At 40.2% G+C, this 25,942-nt stretch overlaps 1 protein-coding gene across 3 annotated transcripts in view; it reads left to right on the top strand.

Moving 5' to 3' along the window:
- The window catches only part of PDE8A (phosphodiesterase 8A), a 126,426-nt gene that overhangs the window by 68,770 nt on the left and 31,714 nt on the right, over positions 1–25,942 (top strand). For all 3 annotated transcript variants that reach the window (XM_066558446.1, XM_066558443.1, XM_066558444.1), the window contains exons 2-8: positions 14,667–14,723; positions 17,134–17,324; positions 18,491–18,547; positions 19,983–20,040; positions 21,422–21,510; positions 21,740–21,818; positions 23,413–23,550. In XM_066558446.1, coding sequence (XP_066414543.1) covers positions 14,697–14,723; positions 17,134–17,324; positions 18,491–18,547; positions 19,983–20,040; positions 21,422–21,510; positions 21,740–21,818; positions 23,413–23,550 — 639 coding nt within the window. In that variant the 5' untranslated portion in view covers positions 14,667–14,696. The remainder of the gene's footprint in view (positions 1–14,666; positions 14,724–17,133; positions 17,325–18,490; positions 18,548–19,982; positions 20,041–21,421; positions 21,511–21,739; positions 21,819–23,412; positions 23,551–25,942) is intronic.

Here is a 25,942-nt window from a genome sequence, read left to right on the forward strand (position 1 = left end):
TGCCTGCACATGGGCTCTGCCAGCCTGGGGGGCCCAGCAAGCCTAAGGCACTCTGTTCCTTACCCTGCAGTGCAAGAGCTCAGCAAACTTTGTCACCAGGGCATCCGAGTACCAAGCTCCTTCCTGGGGCCCTTGGGCTCAAAATCTGCCAAAGGGCTCAAAATCTGAGCCTCTGCCTCCTGCTCCTGGCTAAATTTATTCATAACTTGCCCTCATGGAGATTTATAAGTACAGATGCAAGCTAAAGCTCCTGAAAAGATGTCATTCATTTTATTTCTAACAAATAAATTCCAGATGTTTGCCTCTAACTCCCTGAGTGCTGATATGATCAGCTTGGGGCTCCAGTTGTTCAGTCTTATGTTAGATGACAGAGTGAAATGAATGCTCACCTTTGCCAGTGGTTTGCAGTCAAAGGGACACAAGTTTTTCTAACAAGTTGAAGCTGAGAGAGTTCCAGATGAGACTGGGAGGGTTGAGTTGAGAAAACAACTGGCTGGCACTGCAATGGCAGAACAGTAGTAACTAGATTTAAAAGAAAATGAAAATAATCTTGTATGGCAGAAAAACTGGAAGTAATGGAACATTTCAGAAAGTATGCTGTCATGTACGGCAAAAAATAGGTCTATACTTATCATAAGGTGTTTCTTGCTGCAGACTCTGAAAAGCTGCTTATGTGGGAAGCATTGATTTGCACAGTGCTGCTTGCAAAGGCTCTAACCTAATTCTTAAAGTCAGACTTGGGGGAGGAAGTGTTTTTCTTTGACTGGCAGAACCAAGAGATTATTCTTACTCTAGAAGAAAATAGCAAGGCAGTCCAATGGTAGACCTGGTAACTCTATATGCCCTATGTGCCATGCAGATTAGAAAAAAATAGAATGGGCTAAAAATACAGAGCAGTGTAATTGCAAAGCAAAATCATCAGTTAAGCTATTAAGTTGTCATAAACACTGTAAAATTCTGTCTTGAAACTTGGTCTGAAGTAGAAATGTAATATGTGCAGTGTGAGTTGTGGCACCCATGGCTTCACATTTACAGTGTCAGAAAAATATTTTACCTAACACGGGCATGTTTATCTTGTAAAAAATTTAAATTTGTTTTAAATGTTGTAAGCAGTATTCATTTATGGTACAAGCAAGCCATGCTTCACTTCCTTCCTGAAGAGCACGTGGGTAGCAATGGCAGGGCTGTGTTATTTAAGAATACATCAGGGCATGAGGCTGGAATACCACACACAGTAGGTTGGCAATGGATTTGTTGGGTTTGTCTGACAAAGGAACTCCCAGATGATCAATTACTCAGCATTCAGGGCCAGCTGGGCAGAGAGGGAAGGACACAGAGCCATGATGGACCTTGGTTTGTACAAGTGCCCTCTTTAGCTTTCTGTGGAGCTCAGAAAAGGAGATGTGCAAGGACACAGAATCCCAGCAGCAAATGCCCCAGATGACCTCTTCCACTCACAGGAAATTGTCACAAAACCACTGCAAATCTTGCTTGCTTCATCTGGAAAGTATTTCTGGGTACAGCCTCTCATACTGTGGCCTACAAATTTTGTTACTCTGTTTTGGTGGGGAACATACTGTGAGTAATTTATGTCTAATGGAGTAGTGGTTTGATGCCACCTCTAATGTGTTCCTGCTGTTTCACATAAGGGGTGGGTTTTTTTGTTGGAATATATTTGAAAGTTCTTAGCAAAATTAGATTACAGAATATGACTGGATTAAATTATGTGTCTCACAGTATATTCTGAAGTCATCCAGAGTATGAACATATTGGTTCAAATTAAGCAATGAAGGAAATAATTAGAACTGTGGTGTTCCATGGTAGGTGCTCAGACTCTACGTGGTAGTGGTTCATAGAGTTAGTCAAAATATATTCCTGCTGCAACCCATTACTAAAATTGTAAAGTTCAACACTGAGCAGCACACCATTTATTTTGTCTTTAGAGGATGAGGACAAAAGAGATGCAGAAAAAGCTGCTAACCACACAAATATGAATGTGGTAAGAACATTTGTCCTGGCTTAAAGGAACATGCAAACACATAAAACAAGTCAAATGAAATTTCCCAGGATGAGAAAAGCTTCCATAATTAAGGACACTGTTCTCTCCTTCATCTATAGTAAGTAATTACAGACATATGCTCAAAGTTTGTAGAGGAAGAAAAAGAAATCAGGTGAAATATCTGAGTAATAAACTTTTTATAAGTCAGATCTATGTCATTCTTCACTGAGTTTATAGGTTTACTTTTGTTTTTTAATTCTCAAAGCAACTTATAGTTTTACTGTAGTTTTATTGGAACTGTTAAGAAAGCGAGTCTGGTTTTTCATTTCTGTTGCTTACCTATGAGACATTACACCTTATACTAAAAAACTATTTATCTTTGATATTTAATTTATTTGTAATGGGTTATATTTACTGATTCACACAGGCTATCTTTCCTATTAAACTGGTTTATAGAAATGCAGTATAATTTTTATGGAAAGTAATAGTTTTGTTTTATTCTAGTTCTGTGAATTTCCAGCTATGTTTTGTGTCCTAGAAGTCTGGCTGAGCTCAGAGTCAGCCCATGGAACTGCACTAAATTGCATATTTCATTAATAGAATTTTTCTGTTTGCTTTGGACGTTCTTCCTAGTATTTCGCAGCTTGGGGGAAAAGGCAAAAGAAAATAAATGAGTACAGTTGGTTTTTTACTCAGCTCTGCTGGAGATACAGAGGAGTTTCTCTTCTGCCTGGTGCAGGCAGGTCTGAGGAAGTCTCGGTCCCCACAGTTTGGTCATGCAGATACAGTGTCCATCCTCCCCAAGGGAGGACACCGAGGCTTGCAAATTAACATTTCCTGCTAAAATTTCTGGTAAAAGCTCCCAGCCAGAGCTATCAGCAGTCTGGATCACTGTCTGGGAAGAAGCACTTGGTGCAGGGGAGGAAGAAGGAAATGGTGACTGTGAACTTGCTAATGGTGTCGCCAGACAGGACTTTAATGTCTATTTTCTCTTGTTTGTTCTTTGGCATAAAGCTTTCACGCTCTCAATGGAAGGCCCAGGGCTGCTGCATCCTCTCCTTAGAAAAAAACAGCAGAGTGGGGAACATATTCTGGGTAGTTGCAAAACAGATTAGACAGGCTTGGTTAATGCCAGAATTCGGATCTCAAGGGAGATTGATTTTGGATAGAGGCCAGCTTTCCTTGCAGCTAATTATATGAGGGTTTTGCATAGGTGGACACTATTTAGTTATTTAATGAGTAAGTGGAGCCTCTCCCTTTCATAGTGCTCCTTCTTTTAGTTCATCATTGTTATCCAAGTGGAATAAGGATGTTGCTGCCTGGCTGAAAGTGCCGTATGTAGCTCTGTTCCATGTGACGCAAGAGCCACCTGTGCACAGCCCCAGCACTGGTTCCTATTGTAAAACATTTGTGCCACTCTCAGTTGCAACACCAGACCTTTTTAGATGAGACAGATAAATTTAGGTGTCAATAAAATTGTGCAGAAGGTGATAGGCACCTGCTGATCCTAATATTTGAGAAGTTGTTTTTGTCACTCCAGGCTCGGCTCGGCTTGGCTCACATTTTGCAGTCCTTGCAGGGAGGAGCAGAGAATCTGCTTGTTTCAGAGGCAGCACATGGTGCTGCTGTTCAGACAGGCCCTGTGGAAGGGCCCACTCAAGGGTCTGAGGACTGGGAATCTGAGGAGTTTGATAAAGGTTCTGAGAAAAAAATTTCTGACACCCACTCTCCTTAGAGGCAAGACAAGCACTGTTCTATAATTGTCCCTTCAAATGACATGTGAGAAGTCCACATCTGCTCGACCAAATGCACCTTTCAACCACTGCTTTTATAAGCCTTCATGGTTTATACAGCACTTATGCTAGGCAGTTTGCAGGTGAACACGTGTTGACATTAAAGATTTACTCAGTGTTTTTACATCTTCTTACCCCTCCATGTTACAGATCTTTGTAAATCTTTCAAACTTTGTGACTGCAGCAGCTCTCTGTGACAAAGTTTCACTGATGCCATGCAACTTGTAAAAGTATTTGATGCAAGTATCTCCAGATGTTATCTCTCTTTCCTGGAAATCTCAAGGTTAAATAATTTATATGAGGCTATTCAACACGTATAGATTATTATCTGGATAATTGTGGCCTGTGTACTCAGTTTGAGGAATGCTAACATGGTACCTGAAGAGAGTATATTTGGACAGTAGGGCAGGATTTAGTCTTAAGTGGATATTTGATACCCAGCTGGATTTGTTTCCCAGTTAAGGACTGCAATGTCAGAGTGCTTTATGGGCTTCCTTGAGGATGGGTTGTTTATTAAAGAGCTGCCTTGTGGGAGGCTCCTGTGCTGAGGCCTTGCCTGCCCCAGCTTTAACACTGAGAAACTTTACTAGGAGTTGGTAATGCATTGATTGCTTGTGCGTTTCTATGGAGAAAATCATGCTGCTGGTACAAAATAATAATTTATTTTGTACCAGCAGCATCTTCTTTGGCATATCCAGCAGTTCTTTTGTAAAGGAAATGATACTTGTAGGCAGAAGATACAGAGATTGCTTTGTATTAAAGATTATAGTATAATTACACAGAGTCTTTCATTTAAATTAAATAAAATGGTGTGCCTACCACAAATCCAGATAGAGCGAAATTAGATTTACAAGAAAACTAGAATGAAAAACTGCTTTGTTGCAATAAATTCTACTTAATTGCAGTTCTGATCATAATGAAAATCCCGCTTTATTAAAGACATGCAGAGTTAGGGGGATTGGCATAACTGTAAAATGGTTCTGTACTTAAGGAAAAAAAAAAAAAGCCGTGGTCCCATCCCAGGCGTGTGATATTTAACGAGCCCTGTGGGCTGGCAGCAGCACTGTGTGTTACTGAACCGGATCGGGCAGAACACCGGTGTCAGCTTTCAAACTCCCCTGTAGGTCCTCAGGAATGAAGAGGCATCTGTATTAGGGGAGGCCAGTCACTCGTCCCCTCTGCCAGTGGAGTTCCCAGTGGTCAAAAGAAAGGGATGCCCAGGACTCTTAAATATTTTTGTCTGTTTTCCTCCTTATCATAACACCTGAAGTTAGTCTGTTGCATTGGTTATAGCTGTGAACAAGCAAAATTAATGCTAAACCTTAGAGTGAAAAAAGGAGAATATTCTGCTGTGAATTTCCTCAGTTTTTTTTAAAAAAAGACATCTTGAATATGCCTGCAGTCTCAAGTCTTCATTTGCTGGAGACAAAGTTCCCAATTTAAAAAAGGTTTGTCTGCCAAGAACTCCTCTTGGTTTTCTCAAGTGTCAATTGACAGTTCCACTCAGTCTGAGAAACATGTACTCAATAGACAAAAATACAGTTATGTTTATTATCAGTAATGAACATTTCTCCTTTGCTCTGCTGGCTGCTGTCCCATTGACTTTGCATTTATTCTACCTGCAAAATCCCATCTCAGAGACAGCACCTTTGTTGGTGCTCAGAGCAGCTCCCAGGCAGGGCACTGGACAGAGCACAGGTGAGTTTGTGCACCCTGAAGGTGGGCAGAGCACTCCCCTTGAACCCCAGAGAATTCTGGTGATGTCCAGCAGGTTCCCAGACATCTGAGTGAGCTGTGTGAAGGTGTTGTGTGTGGCACATGGCTGGGAGAATAGGGAAGGAGGAGGAGGAGGCAGCTTCGTGCTGTCACCATCCAGTCTTGGAGGAGTAAACTGGCACATCCAGGATGCCACTTCTGCACAGGCTGGAGAATGTGGGATAAAGATAACAGATGGCAGCAGGTGGAAAAAAATACTGTGGTCAGTAGAGGCTGAACTGTGTCAGCACACAAAATGCGTTACTAGTGACAATAGAAAAGCAAATTTATTCCTTAACAAATGGAGGTTTAGGACAAAATGGAGATCTTCTAGGAAGCCTAGCAGATCTACTGACTGAATTCTGCTATTTTTGGGCTGTACTCTCTTGCTTTGCTTGGCCTGTTTGTGATGATTGCAGTGTTGGTAGATCAAGCCATGAAAAGTTTGTCTGGCATAAAGTAGCTGGAAAACTTCCTGGTAGACTGGAACTTCCTCTCAGTCAGATGAGTCTGTTCAAATCCAGATGGTTCAAAGAAAACTGTCACTGAAATTCATATTCATAAGGAAAAAATGAAAACTGATAATGGAGTTCTGTTGTGTTCTGATGCATTTTTAATCCTCTATAAAATAAAATTAGTAAGTGGCATCCACCAGAAAAAAAGAAAACTAGCTGATAGATAGGAAACAGACTAGCACTTAGTGCTATACTTCAGGATCTTGCAGAATCACAAGAGAGCAAGCAGTTTTAATCATATTAAACAATAGAACTACTGTGCCATATTTAAGTCTCCCAGAGTGCCGTGCAGTTCAACTGTTAAAATGCAGGCAGGAAGAATTTCCCTCAGGGCCAGAAGAATGTTGTATTTGTACTGAAGTGTCTGCTGAAGCTGGGGGGATGGAAACTGAGCCACAGCTTGCCTGTAAAATTAATACACCTGAGGCAACAGCAGACGAGTGAGAAGTTCCTTTCCCATTTGACAAAGGTGTTGGTAAAGCCAAAGGCTGCATTTATTTGTTTGGAGTTACGTGAACCCTGATATATTTAATGCTCAGATTTTGAACATGTCTTGGCTGATGACCTGCAAGACTTACACACCAATTTCTTCTCTGTTGACTTGGCCAGCCTTTGCATCTGGGTAAAAGTTACTGCTGCCAGCAGATGAGAGAGGATAGCACAGTGAAACTTTTATAAAAATGCTGGTGTAGGAGGCGTGAGCTGGTCCCCAGAGCTCAGTTACAGCTCTCCCAGCCAGTGGAATAACCAGGCTTGAGTCAGCTGAGAGGTAGAGGGGAGAGGAAAGAAGTCTCTCAGCTTTCTGGGAGTTGCTAGGCACATTGTTTTTATGTGGCTGCCACTAAAGCATTTTGTGAGATACAGCGTGGCTGGTCCTGTTTGCAAAGGGGAAAAGAGAGAAGTCTCAGGGCTGCTGGAGTACAAGGGAAGAGCTGCTGAAACTCAGCAAGCTGCAATATCCACCCAGATGTGCTGTTCAGCTGCCCATGAGGTACCATCTCACAGAGGCAATCACAGCCCTACCCTCATGTAGGCCCAGGGTACCAGGGGTGCCTGACTTTGCAGGACATTCGCTCTGAAGTGCAGGGTGTTGTATCTGACCCTTGAATTTTGTCAGAAGCTAATAAAACATGGAATTAGGTGCTAGTGCCTTAAAGATGACCTCTTTCTTTTTTCTTCATCTGAAGCCATTCAGTTTCTGCATGTTGCACATTCTGTTCCTGTTTGAACAGCTGAAAATGTTTATACTTTTTTTTTTTGCATTGATAAAGGCATCAATTTCTGCAACCTATGTATAGAAAACCATTATTATAGGGTTTAAAAAATTCTTCTAAAGTACAGGCCAGATTATTTAAGCTGCTGGTTTTCTCTTAGTGCAGGATATAACTACAGATTCTCCACAGCATGCCCTCACCACACAGAAATACTTGACTATAGTTCAGTGAGCAGCCCAGGGATTCAATATGGGGAGTCCTCACAGCCTCCAGACCAAGCTCCGTGCATGTTTGGCCCAAATGGAGAAGTTCTTGCCAGCACTTTCAGTCAGAAAGTGGGACCTTAATGAAGACCCCAGTGAGCCATCTCAAATCTTGAGATTATGAAGACTTAGGGCACTTTAAATTCTGGGCTGGTTGGTCGGAGTAGGGTTTGGCAAAATGACAACTATGAAGCACAGACTAATGTTAAGGTTATTCACACTTGTTGTTGTGGAGTGTATGATTCACTTTTTTTCTCTTCTAAAGAGACAAATAGATGAAATTTCAAGCCCAGTATGATTGTGCATAAAATGCAGGTCTAAAGGGGGTCTTTGCATCAGGTAGATGCTGCAGCAAATATAACCTGCTGGATTTGATATGAGGATTGGTTTCCATTCAACTTTGTTCTCACCGGATAGAAAAGTCAGTGTGGATTAATGAGTAAATGGCTCTCTTTTTCTGACTTGGCTGATGTATTCCATCCCTTTTTGCTATGTGATTCATTGACAGTGAGGACTCTTGTGTAAGTATGTAGTGTGAGATTTGCAGAGTTGCTTTGCAAGAGTTGTATCTAGCTTAGAAACCTACAGTACTGCTGTGATTACCAAGATGTGATATAACTTGTTTGAATTAGCACCAACACAGTTTTGAATTTCAGAAATGAGTGGGTGTTTCCCAGGTATCAGCCTTGTGGTCCCAGTATGACCAGTGCCTGCTGCTGTAAGTTGGCCAGCAAGCAGGGGCACTGGACACCCTGCCCAGGGATGCCAGGGCTCAGCACAAGGGGGGCTGGAGTTGTCTCTCTCCCTCAACGCCTCAGTTCCTTTAAATGTCAAAATGAAACCAGCAACCTCCCTTTTCAAGGTTGAAGATCTGTTCCATAGGCATGAGTGATAATGACATTTATTTTATCACTTCAATACCATATCAGGACCTGAAAACATCCCCCAGTTTGTCAGGCTGTTCTGTGTAAAAGTTCAGACCTTTACCAGTGGCAGGCACTGCTGGATGGCTTTTCTGCTGTCACTGTACAACGTGACCACAGTGAGCCACTGGTCTGGGCCAGAGGCCATGCAGGCCCCACCACAGTGCAGATGAGAATCCAAGTCACTTTGGGACAGTATTGTTAATTATTCCCAGCCAAACAGAATGATTCACTTTTGCATGTGCTATGCTTGCAGTTTGATATCCAAAGTTTCCTGTAAAGCATAAGGGGAGAATTTATAAACAGTAGAAAATGGGAGTTCTTGATTATGTCTGAAGTGTGCAAGAAGGCAGCAAGTGTGATTTCACAACAGCATTGCTGCAGTTCTGTTCTAACTTGGCTTCATTCATGGCACTAAGGAAATGCAGTGGGCAGCCAGGCCCAGAAGACAAACAAACAAACATATATAATAGTGGTTGGCATGTGGGGCAAGCTGAACATAAGCCAAAAATCAGCTGTGCCAGGGAGAACCCTGGTGGAGCTTGGATGGTGCTCTCGTAAAGCAGTCCCAGTCCCACCAGGCTGTAAATTTCCTGGGAGGCTTCCTCAGGACCTGGTTTAACACGAAAATTGTCCCCAGGCTGAGTAATGGAAGAGTTGCTGGATTTTGGGAGAGGAAAGGTGTTGCCAGTTCATTGGGAATAAGAAAGTGGGTCCTGTGGCTGGTTACATGCCCAGAGAGAAGGGCCAGCATCCTGATGTGAGAGCTCTGGCAACTCATTACACTCAATAAAGCTTTTCTTCTCACAAAAACTGCAAGCTGTCAAAATTGTGTGTTACTAATGATGTGAATTGGAGGCCAGAGTTGATCTCTCAAGAGCTCATTTATGTAAAACAGGCTCAAAAATGGGTACTAAAACTTAAGAATAAGAAAATAGAGGGTGTGTTACCCATCACTTACTGTCTGCTGTATTGTTACATGGCAGCATTTTAGATAATTTTTCTAGGAATCAATTTAAACCAGGAAATAGATAAAAGAAAAATTATAGCAGAACAAAACATTGAGTGATCTGCAGGCCTTGTGATACAGATATAAATCTGTATTCATTTGTTGGGAGAGATGCATCAGTGAGAACACGATTTAGGTTAATCTAAATGCTAGATTTTATCAAAGCACTGAGTCAGGATGCTACATTATGAGTTCAGAGTCTGTGACATTTGTCTACATCTTTTATGAAGCAGAAATAGGAAAATAATATCAAGGACTGGAATGACTGGTTTCATCCAGGTTGAAGAGCAGTTTTGGTAAACTTTAATCACCTTTCAGAACTCATGTCTTTGTATTTCAGCAAAGAATAAACTGACTCGTACAGCACAGGGTCTTTGAAGGCCAAGTTTACCTTTGTCCTTGAGTCTGTTGAGCAAAGGCAGAAACCTTGGACACTTTGTTCTCTCTTACTCTTTATTCAAACCATTGTGCCTCCAAACAACAAAATAAAGAGCTGCACAGGGCCAGACTCCCACTCCATTTACACAGAAGTAAATCCAGTATATTTTCCTTGTATTTGAATTGCTCTGGATTTCACTGGGTTTGCTAACCAGGTCAGAATTCAGTCTGTGAACTCTAAAATTAATTTTATGCTGTGCCTGTTAGGAAGATCTGCTTGGACAGCTTTTTGTGTTACTTGCACCGATGTTGAGTTGGTAACAAAAGACTGCTGTCAGTGTGTGCAAGGAAGACATGAACAGTGATGTTCAGTGTCCAGCAGAAAGCACATGGAAAATAGGAAGCTGAGTCTTAAGTCATCTACATATGTTTATTTTGTTGGAGAAAGAAGTAGGTGGAAGTAGGGAAAGAAGTAGTAGGAAAGAAGAACATGGATTGGATTAGTGTTCATATATTTCAAAAAGTGATGAGTGTTATGATAAGCAAAGAAAAATGTGAATTGTGAAAACTTGATCCTGAACATGGAGACTTTCTTGCCCAGAAGTATGAGCTGCAACAAGTCACAACACCTCTCTCTGTTGAGAAAGAGGAGCCATGCTGGCATGACCTGGCTGGACAAGATCATGTACCTTGTCATGCCAGTTTGTAGGAAAGTGTCTATTTCCCAGCTTTCAGCATCCAGGAAGATTTGGCTAAGGTTTCTGAGGAAGTATATTCTCATATAGATTTCAAATCTCTGCAGCAAATAGAACCTGAATCAATAAAAGTTTAGGGTTGAGCCTTTGTTTTCTAGGGTGATAAATCTATGCCTAAAATGGTAGGTTAAGAGAAAGGAGTTTTTTTCCTTTCTAAAATTAATCTCTGTTTTTCTTAGAATTACAAAAATTAAGTTTATGTTAACAGTCCTGTGGCTTCCAGCATATCTTGATAATGAAGACTGTTAATTCTTACTGTGATGAGTCAACTCATGCAGATTCGTATCATGTACCTAGTATATGTGGAAAATATAAGTATGTATTTTAAAATCAGATAAAAAATTTTGATGATACCTTAAAACATTGATCTGAGGAAAATGATGAATTTTGCTGTCTGTATTCCAGTAGGACTAGCAGTGAAGTCATGTGTCTAATCACTGTAGTTATTTGTCATATATTACAATGAGTCAGAGATTCTGACTGTGCCCACTGAGTGCAGATGTTGCCCTCCAGCAGCAGCCTCCATCTGCAATCCATTCAGGAAAAGTTCATGGCACCTCTTTGTTGCAGTGAGCTGCAGGAAAAGGCAGCTGTGCTCACCTGGCAGAGGCCACAAGAGCAGCAGGAGCAGAAGTGCTGCCCAGCTGCCCCTTGGGGAGAGGTACTGCCAGGAGGCCAGGGCTGTGCATGGAATGGGCAGAGCAGGAGCCACTCCTGTCTCCAGCACAGCTCCTGCTGTGGCAGAAAGGAAGGGATGGAGCACTGTGGATGTCAGGGGAGTATTCCTGCTTCCCCAGGCACCAGCAGCCCCTCCCATGGGTGGGCAGTGCTGAGTGTTGCACTGGATTGCAGGGGGCTTTCCTTTAAAACACCCCACAAAAGCTTCAGCAAAGAGAGCTCGTAAGAAAATCAGCCTCCAGCAGGAATGCATTTGCACCTCCATAGCAGGAGTATTGCATGAAGTTTGATAGCCAAAGGATCTTTTGGGAGCTAATTCTGCCCAAAATTTTAGGTGTGCTCTCCTCCTCAATGGGTAATGGTAAGAGGTATTTTGGAGAATGCCAAGATACCCCACATTTAGCAAACAGGAGACCTACAGGCTGCATAGATCTGTCCCTGTCACCAGCCAGGCAAATTATCACCAAAGGGAGCATGTGAATCAAGCTGGCTTTATGTCCACCTTTTATTCCTTTCTGCGTTTATTTATTGAGCATCTGAAGTTTCTCTAGCAGTAGGAAGAAAGAAAAAAAAATCCAGCAGTGATGAACAGACTATTCCTGTCTGGTAAAATATGAAGAATGACTCATAGAAAGAAGTACTTTACCAGGTTACATCGGGTCAGGGCTGACTTTGTTGTACTTTAATCAGATCAGTCACAGTTGTGTAGGTCTGTGTTTTTAAAGTTTCACTTAAAATTTCACTTGTTTTTATTTACCCAACATTCACTTTTCTCAGGGCATGGGAAACGTGGACTATTTCTATCAGCAATTTCAGTGTTTGTAATGCAGCTGCTACAACACAGAGATAATTTCTGGCGAGTGTTGAGCTGCTCACAGCAGTCAGTGGATGACCTTCCCTGCTGACAGCTGTCAATCACTTACAGCTTGTGCTGTTGCCTTGGGGTGAATCCCACTTTGTGCCAGAGGCAGGGCTGGGGTTCCACAGAACAAAAAAATTCAGTGTTCAAATAAGAAGGGCAAATTAGAGGGGCAGTAAATGCTACCAGCAGTAGCTGAGGGGTCGGAGGGTGTGAAATGGCTGCAGGTGCTGGGTGTGTGTTGGAGGAGCCGCAGCCGCACACGCGGCACTTACGGACTCTGCGTCAGCAGCTCTTTGGCAGCAGACCCAGCTCATCACAGTCAGTTCCAGGAACACACAACCAGTTCTACCTCTGTCTTCTCAGACACACTTCCCAATCTGTGCCTGCCTGGAAGGCTGTCACATGCCTAAGCCGTGTCTGCCAATCTGAAAAGGTACTTGAGCTTTTTGACTAGGAAAGAAATTCCAAGGAAGAAGTAGAAGAAGGTGTGAGTGAATAAAGATGTGCTTGTGCAGTTACTACATGTGTGAGCTTTGGCTGTGTTTGGTTTTGTTATAAGTTTGCAGCATTAGAGGTATTTTTAAAGCTCATTTACTTCAGCAATAGTTGAGAGTTTCTGCTAATCCTTTCTGAAGCCTTGATTTTTGACACAATCCTTAATTGGCATGTTACTTCTCAGTGCTACCTGCAGCACACAAAAAGTTTAAATGATTAATCAAGTTGTTTGAGCAGATTTCAACAGGATTAAGAATTAACTGGAGTTCACCAAAATTTTCCAGCTGAGATGCAGACCAGGGCTTTGATTCTACTCAGCAAGTTAATGTGTAATAAGACAGGTTATCTCATCTGGTCACTTCTTGTGACTTAGGAATAAATGGTGTATAGACAGGTATTTTCATTGCAGCAATAGCCTCAGATTTCTGGCAGAAAAGTGTTTTTCAGGCTCAGTCCTTTAAATACTTCAATTACTCTTCGTTCATAAACTTCTTAAAAGAAAGGAGCATCTGAAAAGCAGTAACTGGCAATACTGTATTTATCTCATTTGTTAAAATTCCCCTTGGGCTGGGACTGATAGTCCAAGGGTACATTGGAGTGGTAGGTGGGGTTCTGCATCCCCCCAGCTGCCGGTGAGGTTCAGCTCTGGATCTGAACCTTCCAGCTCAGGCCATGGCCCAGTCACATGGAACATTCCCTGTTTTATGCTGCCAGGTAGAGAGTACAAAAAGTCCAAGGTTTGATTTGAAGTACAGTTCTGGACAGAGAAGTAACTGTAAAAAGGCATCTTTTAGGTATCTGTTACTCAGGTGACATGCTCTCTCCATGTCCTTCAGGCATTTCTGCTGATCTTACTGATTCAGGACAAATAGGTACTACTGTTAGTGCTGCAAAACCAGTAACACTGATGCAAAGAGCTGGATTCTCCCCTGTTCTGTGTGTTACCAGCAAAAGTCTTTGCTGTTTTGCAGTGCAGATTTTGAATAATTGGATGATGTACCACCGGGGAGAGTAAAGCAGCTTGAGTTTTCCAACTGAAGAGAGATTTTTGGTCTCAAGATCAGAAACAAAAAGAAACGACTGGAGTGTATTTAAACGAAGCCAGTCTGACCCCAATGACTGAATAAATCTGAAACCCTTCCATGCCATTTGAACATCAGCTCTTAAAGGCCCAGTTAAGCAAGACAGGCAAACACAGGCTCCTGGCATGCTTTTGTAGGCACTGTGTTGCCATTTTGCCTTGACTCATGTTTGTTGCTTATTTAATGTTGCAGTGATGACTTCCAAGTTGATAAATAAATAAAATCACGAATTACATACCCTTAGGGCTGAGCAATGGAGCATTAAGGTCATGAAAAGAGTGGAGCATGCAGTTCTAAAAGATTTTTCTGTGGGATGTGCTGATGATTCTTTGAAACTACTTACTGGAAAAATTATAGGTTGCAAAGCAATAAATCTGATCTTCGAGTGGGTTTTAATTTTGAAAAAGAACAATGTAAAAATGCCACTTTTGTGCTCAACAGCCCTTTTCTTTAAATGTTTTAGTTCAGAGATATCTTACATTTACTGCATTGCCAAAGATTATTTTCTTCTGATTTTAAACTCCAGTTACTTTTGAAGAGTCTATGTGACTCCAAGGACCAATGGTTGGACTTTGTTTCCTATCTTGCATGGGGAAAATTGTTATTCCTGCTTTTTAGCTTTTATTTCTTGGACAAGAGGTAAAAAAATTTAAGTACATTGAAAGTGCTGATGCTTGCCTGGTGGGAATTCTCAAAGAACAAAACCTGTGTAATCCTATTAGAGTGTCCCTCTGTATTTATGTGTTTAACTCCTTTAGAAGTAGTCTTATACCAGTTGAAGAGTCATTCATGTTGAAGTTTGTTTAACGATATAAAAGAGAAACAGTTGTGGAAAGCCGCACATGTGGTCATTGCCCTCCTTCCCATGGAGGAGAGATAACAGAGATCATTTTTCTTCTTCCTTAGGTATTATTCATTAATAAGTTCCCTTCTTCTTTCTTCTAGGCACCAGTAACAGATGTGCAGTTTGGCCCTATGAGACTTCATCAAGATCAACTTCAGGTAACACAGCAGTTCAAACTGAAGTCTTGATTTCTAAAATATCATTGATGTTAAAATTTTTGACTGGAATTTTTTGTATTATAGAGATCTTCACAGAAAATTTTGCTCAAGAGATAATGTCCACATAACAGATTTTTATGATGACATTCTATCTATGTGATATCCTAAAACCTCTGCCTGTTTTCTGCAACCATCTCTCAGCTCATAAAAATAGAGCTATCTATTTTTTCTGCTATCAGTTACCTTGTAATCAGTTGAGTTTGTGCCTCATTCTGTATTTTACTGGTAGTAAAATTCTTAATCACAATCTCATCAAACTGATACCAAGCCAACCAAACTTGCAATATCATTACAAAAGATATGAAGTGAGCTTGGCAAAATATATTTTTTAATTGTTCATTACTGACTGACAATAATTAATCCTCTTTAATCCCTTCATTAATAAATGGTTTATGTCATTTGTCCCCTTACTTTGCCTGGGATAGACATGAGGTTTAGAGATATATGACTCCTTTGGACTTCCTTTGGAAATTCTCCCATGACCCAAGGCATAATGAACCATTAGTCATCTAAGATGTTCCTCTGTCAGTAATTGCAAAACTCCTCAGTAAAGGCAATGTGGACCTAATAATTTGAAAATGTCTGTCTCAAGAACTGCAGTTTAACATCTTCTTGAGCCATTGTCAGAACAGTAATATCATCAAAACTCAGATCCTAGGACATCCTCATCCAGCTGTTCCCCAAAATCAGAATAGTCCTTAAGTATTTCTGCCACCTGTGCTGTTTTTAATGATTGTATCACGTTTGTACAGTCGTAGACCACTCTGAAATGCTGCTGATTTATCCTGGTAACATAGCTGGCAGGTATGAGGGAAGGAGAAGGTAGGCAACATCACATTCTTGCCAGAGTCAGTCATACAACTCGGATCTCCTGACTTTCTGTGCTGTTGTTGAAACCCATTCTTCCCCTCTTAAGGAGTTTTATAGATTAACTTGACTAAACACAGCCCAAACTATGACATGTCTTTTGCAAACAGTTTTGCAGGTTGCTATAAAAAGAACCTGAACTGAATGTGTGCAAAATCTTTCATTCTTACAAAAATATGCAGTACATGGAAATGTTAAGATTTACTGGTAGACATTTCACCAGCCTGGTCCAAAGTGTAACAGCACTGGAGTTCCTAAAATCACACAGAAGATAAACAGCAGTGGGATGTGATGTGAGTTACACATGCTTCACTTTGACTGACCAAAACATATATGAGTGTGGCTTGATTCAACTTCTGAAAGATTGGTGTCTTGGGACAACAGACCAAATGCTGGCTTAGTTACCCCTCTCTCCCAAAAGGCTGCATGTGCTGAGACATTCCCCAAATCAGCACAGATCTATAGTCTGCCATGCTGTATTCTTTCAGGCAAGAGAAGTTTTCTTCTGCAAACATTATCCTGACACAAAGCACAATTGCATCAGTGAGTCTTCCTTGGCAGACTTTGTTCATCTTCTTTGATGTATTAAATCCTAGAACTGGAAATACATTTTAAAGGAATTGGGCCTTATCATACTTTTAGTCTATAGGCATTGTGTTGATTTTAAAAAGGCTTAGAGAGATTAGTTACTAGCAATTACAAGGCAAGTTAGGGCAGAGCCAATAGTGGCTCACAGGTCTGACCTCCAGTTCTGGATTTCAGCTATGATAATCTCCTTCTGTCATATAAATCCCATGGCAGGCTTTGTGTAGGAGTCACATAGGGACATACTCCATATACAGTGGTGCTGCTTATGAGTTCAGTTTGGCATGAGGTCCTTTTGACCAGCCTGTCCAAAATTTCCAGAAACCCCAGAGTGGGCAGCATCCAGTACTTTGGGGAATTAGGATGAGATGGAAAGGAAAGCAGATTTTTTGTCATGCCATTGAAGCAGCATTAAATACTTATTCACACAAGATGAACTGTGGGGTTTTGTTGTTGTTGTTGTCGAGGTTTTTGGGTTTTTTTTTCCCTCTTTTCTGGAATATGACCCTGGCAAGAAAAATAAACCCCAAGAAAAAGGCTGCATGTGAGACAGTTTCAGGGAAGTGGACTCACTGTTGGTTCATGTACACTCAGGCATCTTGTCTCAGCTGATTGCCTGAGCTCTCTCTGTAGATAATGACAAGAGAGGCAGTTCCAAAACTTGTTCTTCCCATGTGGGCATGCCATGGCTTGGGCAGACTGTTGCACCCTCTTGAAACACCTCTGTATACAGATAACTATAAGAAAATCAGTGGTCTGTAGAAAGCCATTCTCTTAAAAACAATGGATTAAGCCTCAAAAGTGTCTTTAAAATCCATGGTAAGAACAGGGCAAAGTCACAGAATCTCCTGTAAGTGAAAGACTTGTTTGTGATGCCCCACTGCTGTCTCCACCCCAGGTACTTTTGGTGTTTGCTGAGGAGGACGAGCAGAGCAGCGGGTTCCGCTGGGCGTGTGACAAGGCTGGATTCCGCTGCAATCTTGCCAGGACACCTCAGTCTGCACTGGAATGTTTTCTAGATAAGCACCATGACATTATCATCATTGACCATAGACATTCCAGATACTTCGATGCAGAAGCATTATGCAGGTAAGCACCGTTTCAGTGTAATTAATGCTTATTAACAGTATAGTTAACACAGTATCAAAGGTTTTTTGATTTTATATGATGTTTTTATAAACTATAGAGCAGTGATTTTTTTTTTGGTTTTAGACAGGTGTGCACTGGCAGCATCAAATACTGTTACTTCAGTAACAGTACTGTTACTTTACATCTGATAGCAGCAGCATTTTTGGTTGTGTCCTAGGGTCTCTGAAGCTCCATCTGGCTTGGACACACAGTGTACAAGTTTGTTGCCATAGTGAACTGTTGGGTATTTTTTTTTCTTATGTTATTTCAGTATTTTTTTCTAATACCTGGTTCCTTGTTTTCACACTAAATGAACTGCAAAGATAGCATATGCCACCAAGCACCTTTATTAATTAATTCACTTCATTAATGTTCTAATTGTTTTGGGATGTCACTTCTTGTTGAATAACTCCCAATGCTAGCAGGCAGTGTTTGGTGTGCACATTTCCATATCTACAACATTTGAAAATACATTATGAAGAGCAAAATTGTCAACAGATTCCAAAAATTAGTTTTAGAAACTGCTGTGAAGCGTGAAAAAAGGAGCAAAGGATTTGCCTTTGAGTGTCTCTCCACAGAGCCTGGACAGGCAGCAGTGCCTTGCTCCAGAGGCTTTGCAGTGAAATCACCTTGGGAACGTGTCCGGACTGGACAAGGCTGTGGGATGGGTGCCAGGGTCACACTGTGTGCCCTGGGGACTGTGCTGGGGCAAAGGCTCTTGCTGGACTGAGACAAGTAGATAAGATCTTTGTCAGGCCAACACTAGATAGCAGTGCTGTTCCCTGTATCCCATTTTTACCAATCTGCCCCAGAATTCAGTGAAATGCACCTTAAATGAGTGAGGCCAAGCCCTTCAAACAAGTCCATTAGATGCTGTTTCAGAGAGGATATTTTTTGCTATTCCCCCACTGGGAGTACTTGAGTTGTAGATTGATCTATGTTCATGGAGTCTCAGATATCATTTATTCTCCTTTCTCAGCAACAGGCTCGGGATTTGACATTTGTTTTGTTGTTAAATGATTTTAAAAAGATATTTTGAGAAAAGTGCTGTCTGAAGGTTCTGTAAAGTCATGTTTTCTGAAATGTGAACTTAAAAAGAATTTAAATGGTTTGCTTTTTATTTAAAGGTCTATCAGAACAACAAAAGCCTCAGAAAATACAGTCATTATTTGTGTAGTACAAAGGTAAATACTCATATCTTTCCTTTCCCCTGTCGTCAAAACTGTGAATCTTACCATTGTAAAAGTAAAACTGAAAAACCATTAACATTAAAAAACCTGAATGAGAACTTCCTACTGTACTAATAATAATGTGCTGTACCATAGTTTTTACTATACTTGACCATAGGATTGGGACAGAAATTATTTTTTTAATTGCTGGGTTTTTTACTCAAGAATTTCACTTTGAGTTTTGTTTTGGGTTCCTCCTTACACTCCCCCCCATCACTGCAGGCTTTCACAGTATGTTTCAAACAACTTCTGCAACATCCTGTACAAAACTGTCTTGCACATCTGTGTTTTGAACCTTTCTTATATGCATAATCTTTGCATTCTTATAATGCCTTTCAATATGCATAATCTCAGTGAAAACCAGAGATCTGCTGAGTATGAAAAGTGATACAGAACAGTTTGATCAGTACAAAGTATCATCTGACCACAGCAGTTTTAAAAGCAAAAGAGATTATGACATCTCAGTAAAGTACTGCATATGCTATTTCCTTCCCCTTCCTTTGAAAACATTACTTGTAAAATAATGTAAATGTAAAAAATGAAGAAATTATGTGTATTTAATGAAATTAAATAAGTGGAAGATAATTTCCTCCAAGTATAATTTGGGAATGGCCATTACTCAGAACACATTAATTCTGACAAACAATTCTGAGGTGTTGAAATTTACCATTAAAAATACACTACCATATCTACCAGAGAAAAAGACCCTAATTAAACATTTCAAGATCCAAAACTTCCTGCATAAATCCAAGCTATTGTGCCCTGTGCTAAACATGACCAGCTTCAATCTGCTTATTGACAGACACTTCCCATAATGGCCTTTCTTCCTGATTCCAGCCATACATTCATGTATGTTGAAGGGTCTTTTAACAGTTAGTATAGCCAGATTATTCAGATACTTAATTTGGGAATGTGTCCCAAATGTGAATTACTAGAAGGCAGTGGGTAGGCAACACTAGAAAATCCATCTTCATTCAGCTACCTTGAGTTGCCCATCTAAGATTTGGTACATTCAGATAACAAGTAATTTCTTAAAACTTTGGCTGTGCGGACTTTCAGGTGCATTTCTGACTAATGCCAGCATAAACAACAAGGATCCAGCACAGAAAAAGTCCAATTATCTAGCTCAATAATTGGTTTCCTTGAAGCATTAGAGTTTTTTTGATGTAAGCAGCTCATTACGTGCATGAAGGAAAATAACATTTTGGCTTATCCATGCCAAAGATGAAAGCTTATAAAAAATACAAAAAATATGTTTTATTCCTATATCCTGTAAGGATCTAGCAGCATTAGCCTCAGTGTGACATCTTGGGTACAAGTAGATGAATGGATTGTGAAATTTGGTCTGAGTTAATTACAAAATCTCTGATTTATCCTCCTTGTTTCAAAGGCACACTGATCGTGAGGAGTCATCCATATTGCCCCTGATCTCTGCTGGCTTCACAAGGGTACGTGCTATACTCAGCTGCCTTGCTCTGACATTTCAAAATTGTCATGCAAGAAGCTCTCCAGAAGTTTGGCTGTCAGTCACCATTTGTGTCAGTGATCCAACCTGTAGATTCTTTTTGTGCTGCTCATTCTTGTGTCCCAATTCTGAACGTTGACATGACACTCTTGGGGATGTGAGGAGTGGGACTGAGACTTCTCTACTTCAAGCATTTATTTCAGATTAAATACATGATCCTTTCCTTGAAAAGTTGACATTGACAAATTGATTAGTGGCAGAGTCAGAGAGCAGCTTGCAGTGAACAACAGAATGTGCTGTGGGAAATTTCTTCTGTCAAATGCCAATTCCCATTGTAAACAGGCTTCACACACTGTCAAGTGCTATTAGCTATTGTTTGGAGGCACCTGAGAAGTATTGCATTGAATCTGTTCCTTGGCAACTGTTCCAGCTGAGCAGAAAAGGTGCTAATTAATGTATCAGTTAATTGGGCACCTTATTGCCTTCAGCTGACACTAGAACAAGGTTGGGCCTGATTTACAGCACAATTCCAAATATTTGGTTGCACGCTCACCAGATTTTTGCTGTTCCATCACATTCCATTTGCACCCATCTGCTTATTCCTAGTATGGGCCTGATCCAGGAAATGCTACAGCCTGAAGATAATGGCATTTATATGAACAGAGTCATTCCAGAGGGCACATAAGTAATTCAGCACAGGTTCTGAATTATTTATGGATCAGAGCCTTGGAAATGGGGCTAATGGCAAAGCATAGAAAATTTTGTTTAGTAGCTTAGATTGTGGTGGCTTACCTGTGATAATCAGTTGTCCTGCCCAAAATATCCATGTCTGTGGGAGTTTAGTGTGAACAAAGATTTAACATTCAGGCTCATACCTGGTAAATATGAAATGGTTTTTAAAAAGTGAAAATACTGAGATCATTGCGAGAAAAACCCCAAGGTCAATAAAGGTATATTTCACAGAAAATTTATTTTCATCTATATAGACAATTTGGTATATTAGCAGTTGGAAACTTGTAATAATTTAAAATTTTAACTACTTGAGACATAACTTTTTCATTGTTATTATAAGAAAGCTAAAAGTAGATTTAAAAAAATTACAACGATCCTGCTGACAATTACAGAGAATAAACAGGTTGGCAGAACCTCATTGCCATGAGGATCTGTCACCTTTTCAAAATGCAGTAACTTGAAAAGTGTTGCTAGTACCAAAAAATAATCTCTCCTTGCTCGTGTCCCAGCATGTTCATTTTTGGCATATCTACTCCTTTTCTGGTTCTTTAGCAAGCAAAAGAAATCAGAGCTTCAAATCCTTGCAGACAGGAATGTGTATTAATGAAATATTTCTAACCTTTTATTTGCAGAGATATGTAGAAAATTCTAGTAGAATGGCCTGTTACAATGAGTTGATTCAGCTGGAATTTGGACAGGTGCAGGCACAATTCAAACTAAGGTAATTTTACCAAAATTATTATCAACACAGAATTTTCAATTTTGCCAGATCTTTAATAGAGTATTTATTTTAATTTGCGTAGTTAATTATAGAATGTCAGTTACTTGAAGAAAATACATTAATTGTTAGACTGCAACATTATTCAGCATGGAGTTGTAATACTTTATTTTCATATATAAGAAGAATAAAGTGGATAAAATTTTTTCATGCCTTTTTCTTTTTTCTCCAGGGCATGTAATTCATTATTTACAGCATTAGAGAAAAGTCAAGAAGCCATTGAGATCACAAGTGAAGACCATGTAATACAGGTTTGTTCCAGTCATAACTACAAAAAAATCCTCTGTGTTTTATTTTGTCTATGATTACACTTGGTCTTTCTTACAGCACAAGAATCTAATCTAACTTAATGGTTCTAAAAGATTGAAGTGAGTTTAGCTGTAGAGTAGAATTTTCTCCATTTAAAGTGTCTGGCATAAATCAAATAAATTCTAAGGGAGATTGTTGTTTCTGAATGAATAAGAATTTACTCTCTTGTTTCTATTTTTTATATTGATTCCTTATCTCAATTATTCATTCCTTCTCTGTGTCGAAAATGAATGCAGCCACTGGCTTATGTGCACTCTTTTCCAAAAATATTTGATGTTAGTTTGATGCTCTTTAAAATATAATGGATGTTCTATTCAAATAATTGTACTTTTTTTTCCTAAAATTTGATACTGTTTGATGTATCAGAATTTTTGGGCCAACTGTTTTTGAATGTAATCCTCTCTTAGAAATTTCTTTAAAACAGGGAAAAGAAATTGTGCTTAGTTTTGCAGTTCTGAAGACCATCATCTTTTTAAAGGAGTTAGTTCCAGCCCTAGCCATGAAGCAGTGACAAGTGATTTTATTATCAGTAAAGAGCTTGAGTCTAAGCCCCTGGGAATTATAACATGCACACAAATTGTACCTTCTTGAGCCAAATCTTGACAATGGCAACTTCATTGAAGGATGTGCCTTCTTCATCCCTTTTACAAAAATAACAGAACACATCCTGAAGTTGTTTTAAATACACTTTTTGCAGACCAGACTCCGTCCCTCTGCTGACAGCCCCAGGGTTTGAGAGATGTGACACTGCAGGAGTCCTGGAGCTCCAGCAGGCTCAGGGAGGGGAAGGAAGGGTTCCTTGGGGAAGGAGCTTTTAGAGGAGAGCCATTAGATGTAGAGTGGCTTTTCCTTTCTCTCACATGGAAACATCGTGAGTTGTAAAGGCTTTCAGAAGCTGCTGTGCCAGGACTGTGCTTGTAACTCAGCACTGAGAGGCCAGGAGGGGGTGGGCTCTTGGTACCCATGTCCAGCTTTGTTGGGCAAGGGCCAAAAACTGCAGTGAAATGCAACATTCACTTCAGGGAGCAGCCTGCTTTATTAAATCCCACTGCTTCCACTCTGCTTGGCTGGGCTTGGCCTGCACAGGGGGATAGGGATGGCTGGCCCTGACACAGAATAAGGTGATGAATTTGCCAGTAGATATGGACAATATTCCTATGGTATTCAAACATCCAGTTGGTGATTTTTAGGAACACTGGGGTAGGTTTGAGGTTTATTGGTTTGGGAACTGACAGGGCCAGTTTTTCAGGAATTTATGTTGTCTGTCTAAAGTCTGTGGATATGTGATACTCAGCTGTTTGTGTAATTTCCCTCTCTTTGCTGACATGCACACACTCTGCACAACTGTTCTAGCATGGAAATTCCTGGTTTGCTTCACAAAGAAAAAATGGGAGCATCTCTCTCAGGAATAGTACATGCAGACATTTATTTCAGGCTGGGAAAGAGATCTCCTGGTTAAGCAAGCAAAACAAGGGATTCTCTTGTGTTTTAAGTATACTGTTGAATGGGTATTTGTTTTTTTTTTTTATCTCACAGTACGTCAATCCTGCTTTTGAAACAATGATGGGCTATCAAATAGGTGAACTAATAGAAAAGGAATTAACAGAAGTGCCTATAAATGAAAAAAAAGCTGATTTCCTAGATACTATTAATTCCTGCATAAAGATAGGAAAGGTGAGTAATGACATTGTATCACTTTTATTTGCTACCTGTAAAAGTTATTGTAGTCCAGCAGTGAAACACATTGTGACTTGCAGCTTCACAGACACATAGCATTTGCAACTTAAAACAAGAACAGGAAGTAAGCAATTTTTCATTTTTAAGGGCTTCTTTCTCTTTTCTTTCTTGGTAGAGATACTTGTTTTGCAAAAATCAGTGACTTGCTGTGTTTCTTTATAATTTATGCTGTTCATAGCAAATGGTGTGGGAGTACCGAAGAAAAATGAGATGGATGCACATGTTATCTGGTGCTATGTAAATGAGAAAAGTACCATATTGAAGAATTTCACCATGAAATGTGGAAGCTGATTTGCAAGTTCAGAATGTAAAAATACCAAGGAGACATTTGCAATATCACTTGAAAGTGATAGGCAGTGTCAGGTGCCAGCTGCCAGTCTGTTTAATTCCCTAATGGCATGGGAGCTGTCTAATGGATTTCCATTAGAGAGGTTCATTGCTCAGAGAGGAGCTGGTTCCTGATGTCATTGAACATGTCAGAGTGCCTTGTAGGGAGCAGATGATGGAGGCTGCACAGAGGGGTTTGGGAAGGGCTGTGTTGGATGATGCTCCATGGCCCAGGGCACTGTCCTGGGAAGCAGCACAGCATTGGCACAGGGCAGGGAGGTGGGAAGGGAATTCCCAAGGGAATCAGGGCACTCTGGACCTAAAAGTACAAATGCAAGGTTGTGGTGAGTCGTGCTCTGGGGGTCAGGGTGCTGACACAGCACTCAGTGGCAAAAGCTGGGTGCAGATTCCAGGTGCATTTCAAGGAGATTTTGTCACTCATTTCCAGGAGTGTTTGCCTGTTGGAAGAGGTCCCAGACAGTAATTTGGATTATGGGGCTTCACACTTCTGTTGCCTGAATGAAGTTATTTCAGTAAATGTGTGCAATACAAAACTGATGTTAGGAGGGAGTATTTATTAAGTTATAATTCAAACACATTAGATGTGTCAGGCTTTAAATCCGCACCATCAATTCTCAAGATATAAAGTGATAAAATTTTTTAATATTTTAGTGAGCTGATAAAAAATTCATTAATAATGGAAATATATTTTACTCATGAGTGATAGAAATCTAAATCTAATTCATCTCCTTCCTTGTACTAATTTTACTCCTGACTGTGTGGCTTTAACAGTGAGGGCTAATGAAATACTGCCTACTTAAACCTGTCTGTCTGAGCAGCCTAAGCTGTTTTAGATGGATATATTCTCTTTGCAGGTGTTCTGTGTTTCCCTGTGGAACATTTTATAATATGTAATCTATGTAACCTTAAATTTCTATATTAATATAAAAATTAATTGCCAGTTAAATTATTACAGGAATAATTTGCAAGTAGAGATTAACTGTGAGGAACAACCTTGGAAATACTTGAAGTTTTGAAATCATTTGTGTCAAGATATTACAGCATTTTCAGAGGTGCCTGAGTTACCTGGATCATTCTGACATGGTCTGTGTGTAGTTTTCAGACCTGTGATTTCTTTGTATCCTAAATTTAGAAGACTGCTTCTCACTACAATAGGCCATATTTTGGCTACAGCAAAGTAGGTTAGTGTAGGTTTGTGTAGGTTACAAAAAAAGGAAACTGCTGCTGTGATAATCTCCTGTCAACAGGTTTGACTTTTGTTTTGAACAAATATGGTACTATACTAACAGAGTAATAAAAATAATAAGAAAGCAAGTTTTTCAGATCTTTGGAAAAATCTAAGCTGCATGCAATTTATCTTGTCTTTAAATGGTATTTAGGAAGAGGGACTCTTGCAGCATTTCACCTGTTGTGCTGACAAGTGTAGTGCTGTGAGCAAGTTCAGTATAATAAAACAGAAGTTCATAGGTGTTATACTCAAAACTTGGAAATTGGAAAGTACGTAGGGATTCTTGGGTCAGGATGTTGTTTCTCTTAGCAAAAAACATATCTCTGGAAGTTAATTTTTTGTTACTACAGCTGTCTGTAATTTGCCAGAAGCCAGTGTTATTGAAATGTTCATCCATCCATACTTGAGGAGTTTAAAAAGAGTTGTGCTTTTCTTTATTCTTCTGTTTCATGATTCAAATTGCATCCATTAAGATGAAACGTGCAACTCTGACTAGAATTCCTGGTGCCTCTGATCTCTGCAGTCTGCTTTAGTTTTGCTTTTCCTGCAGTGAGGTGAACCCCTACTGGTGAAGCAGACAAGCCATGCAATTCCTCTCCCCCTTTGGGAACTGTTTGCAAGGTCTTTCCAGAGGGGGTGGGAGAGCAATCCCTCTCTGTGATAAAGGTCTGTGGCAGCACCTTCCTAGCTCAGCCTGCAGTTCTGTGAGACTGTGTTCATGGTGGTTATTTTGATTTGCTCTGTTTTCTGCAA

The sequence above is a fragment of the Molothrus aeneus genome, chromosome 13 (assembly GCF_037042795.1).
Source record: "Molothrus aeneus isolate 106 chromosome 13, BPBGC_Maene_1.0, whole genome shotgun sequence".
Classification (NCBI taxonomy): domain Eukaryota; kingdom Metazoa; phylum Chordata; class Aves; order Passeriformes; family Icteridae; genus Molothrus; species Molothrus aeneus.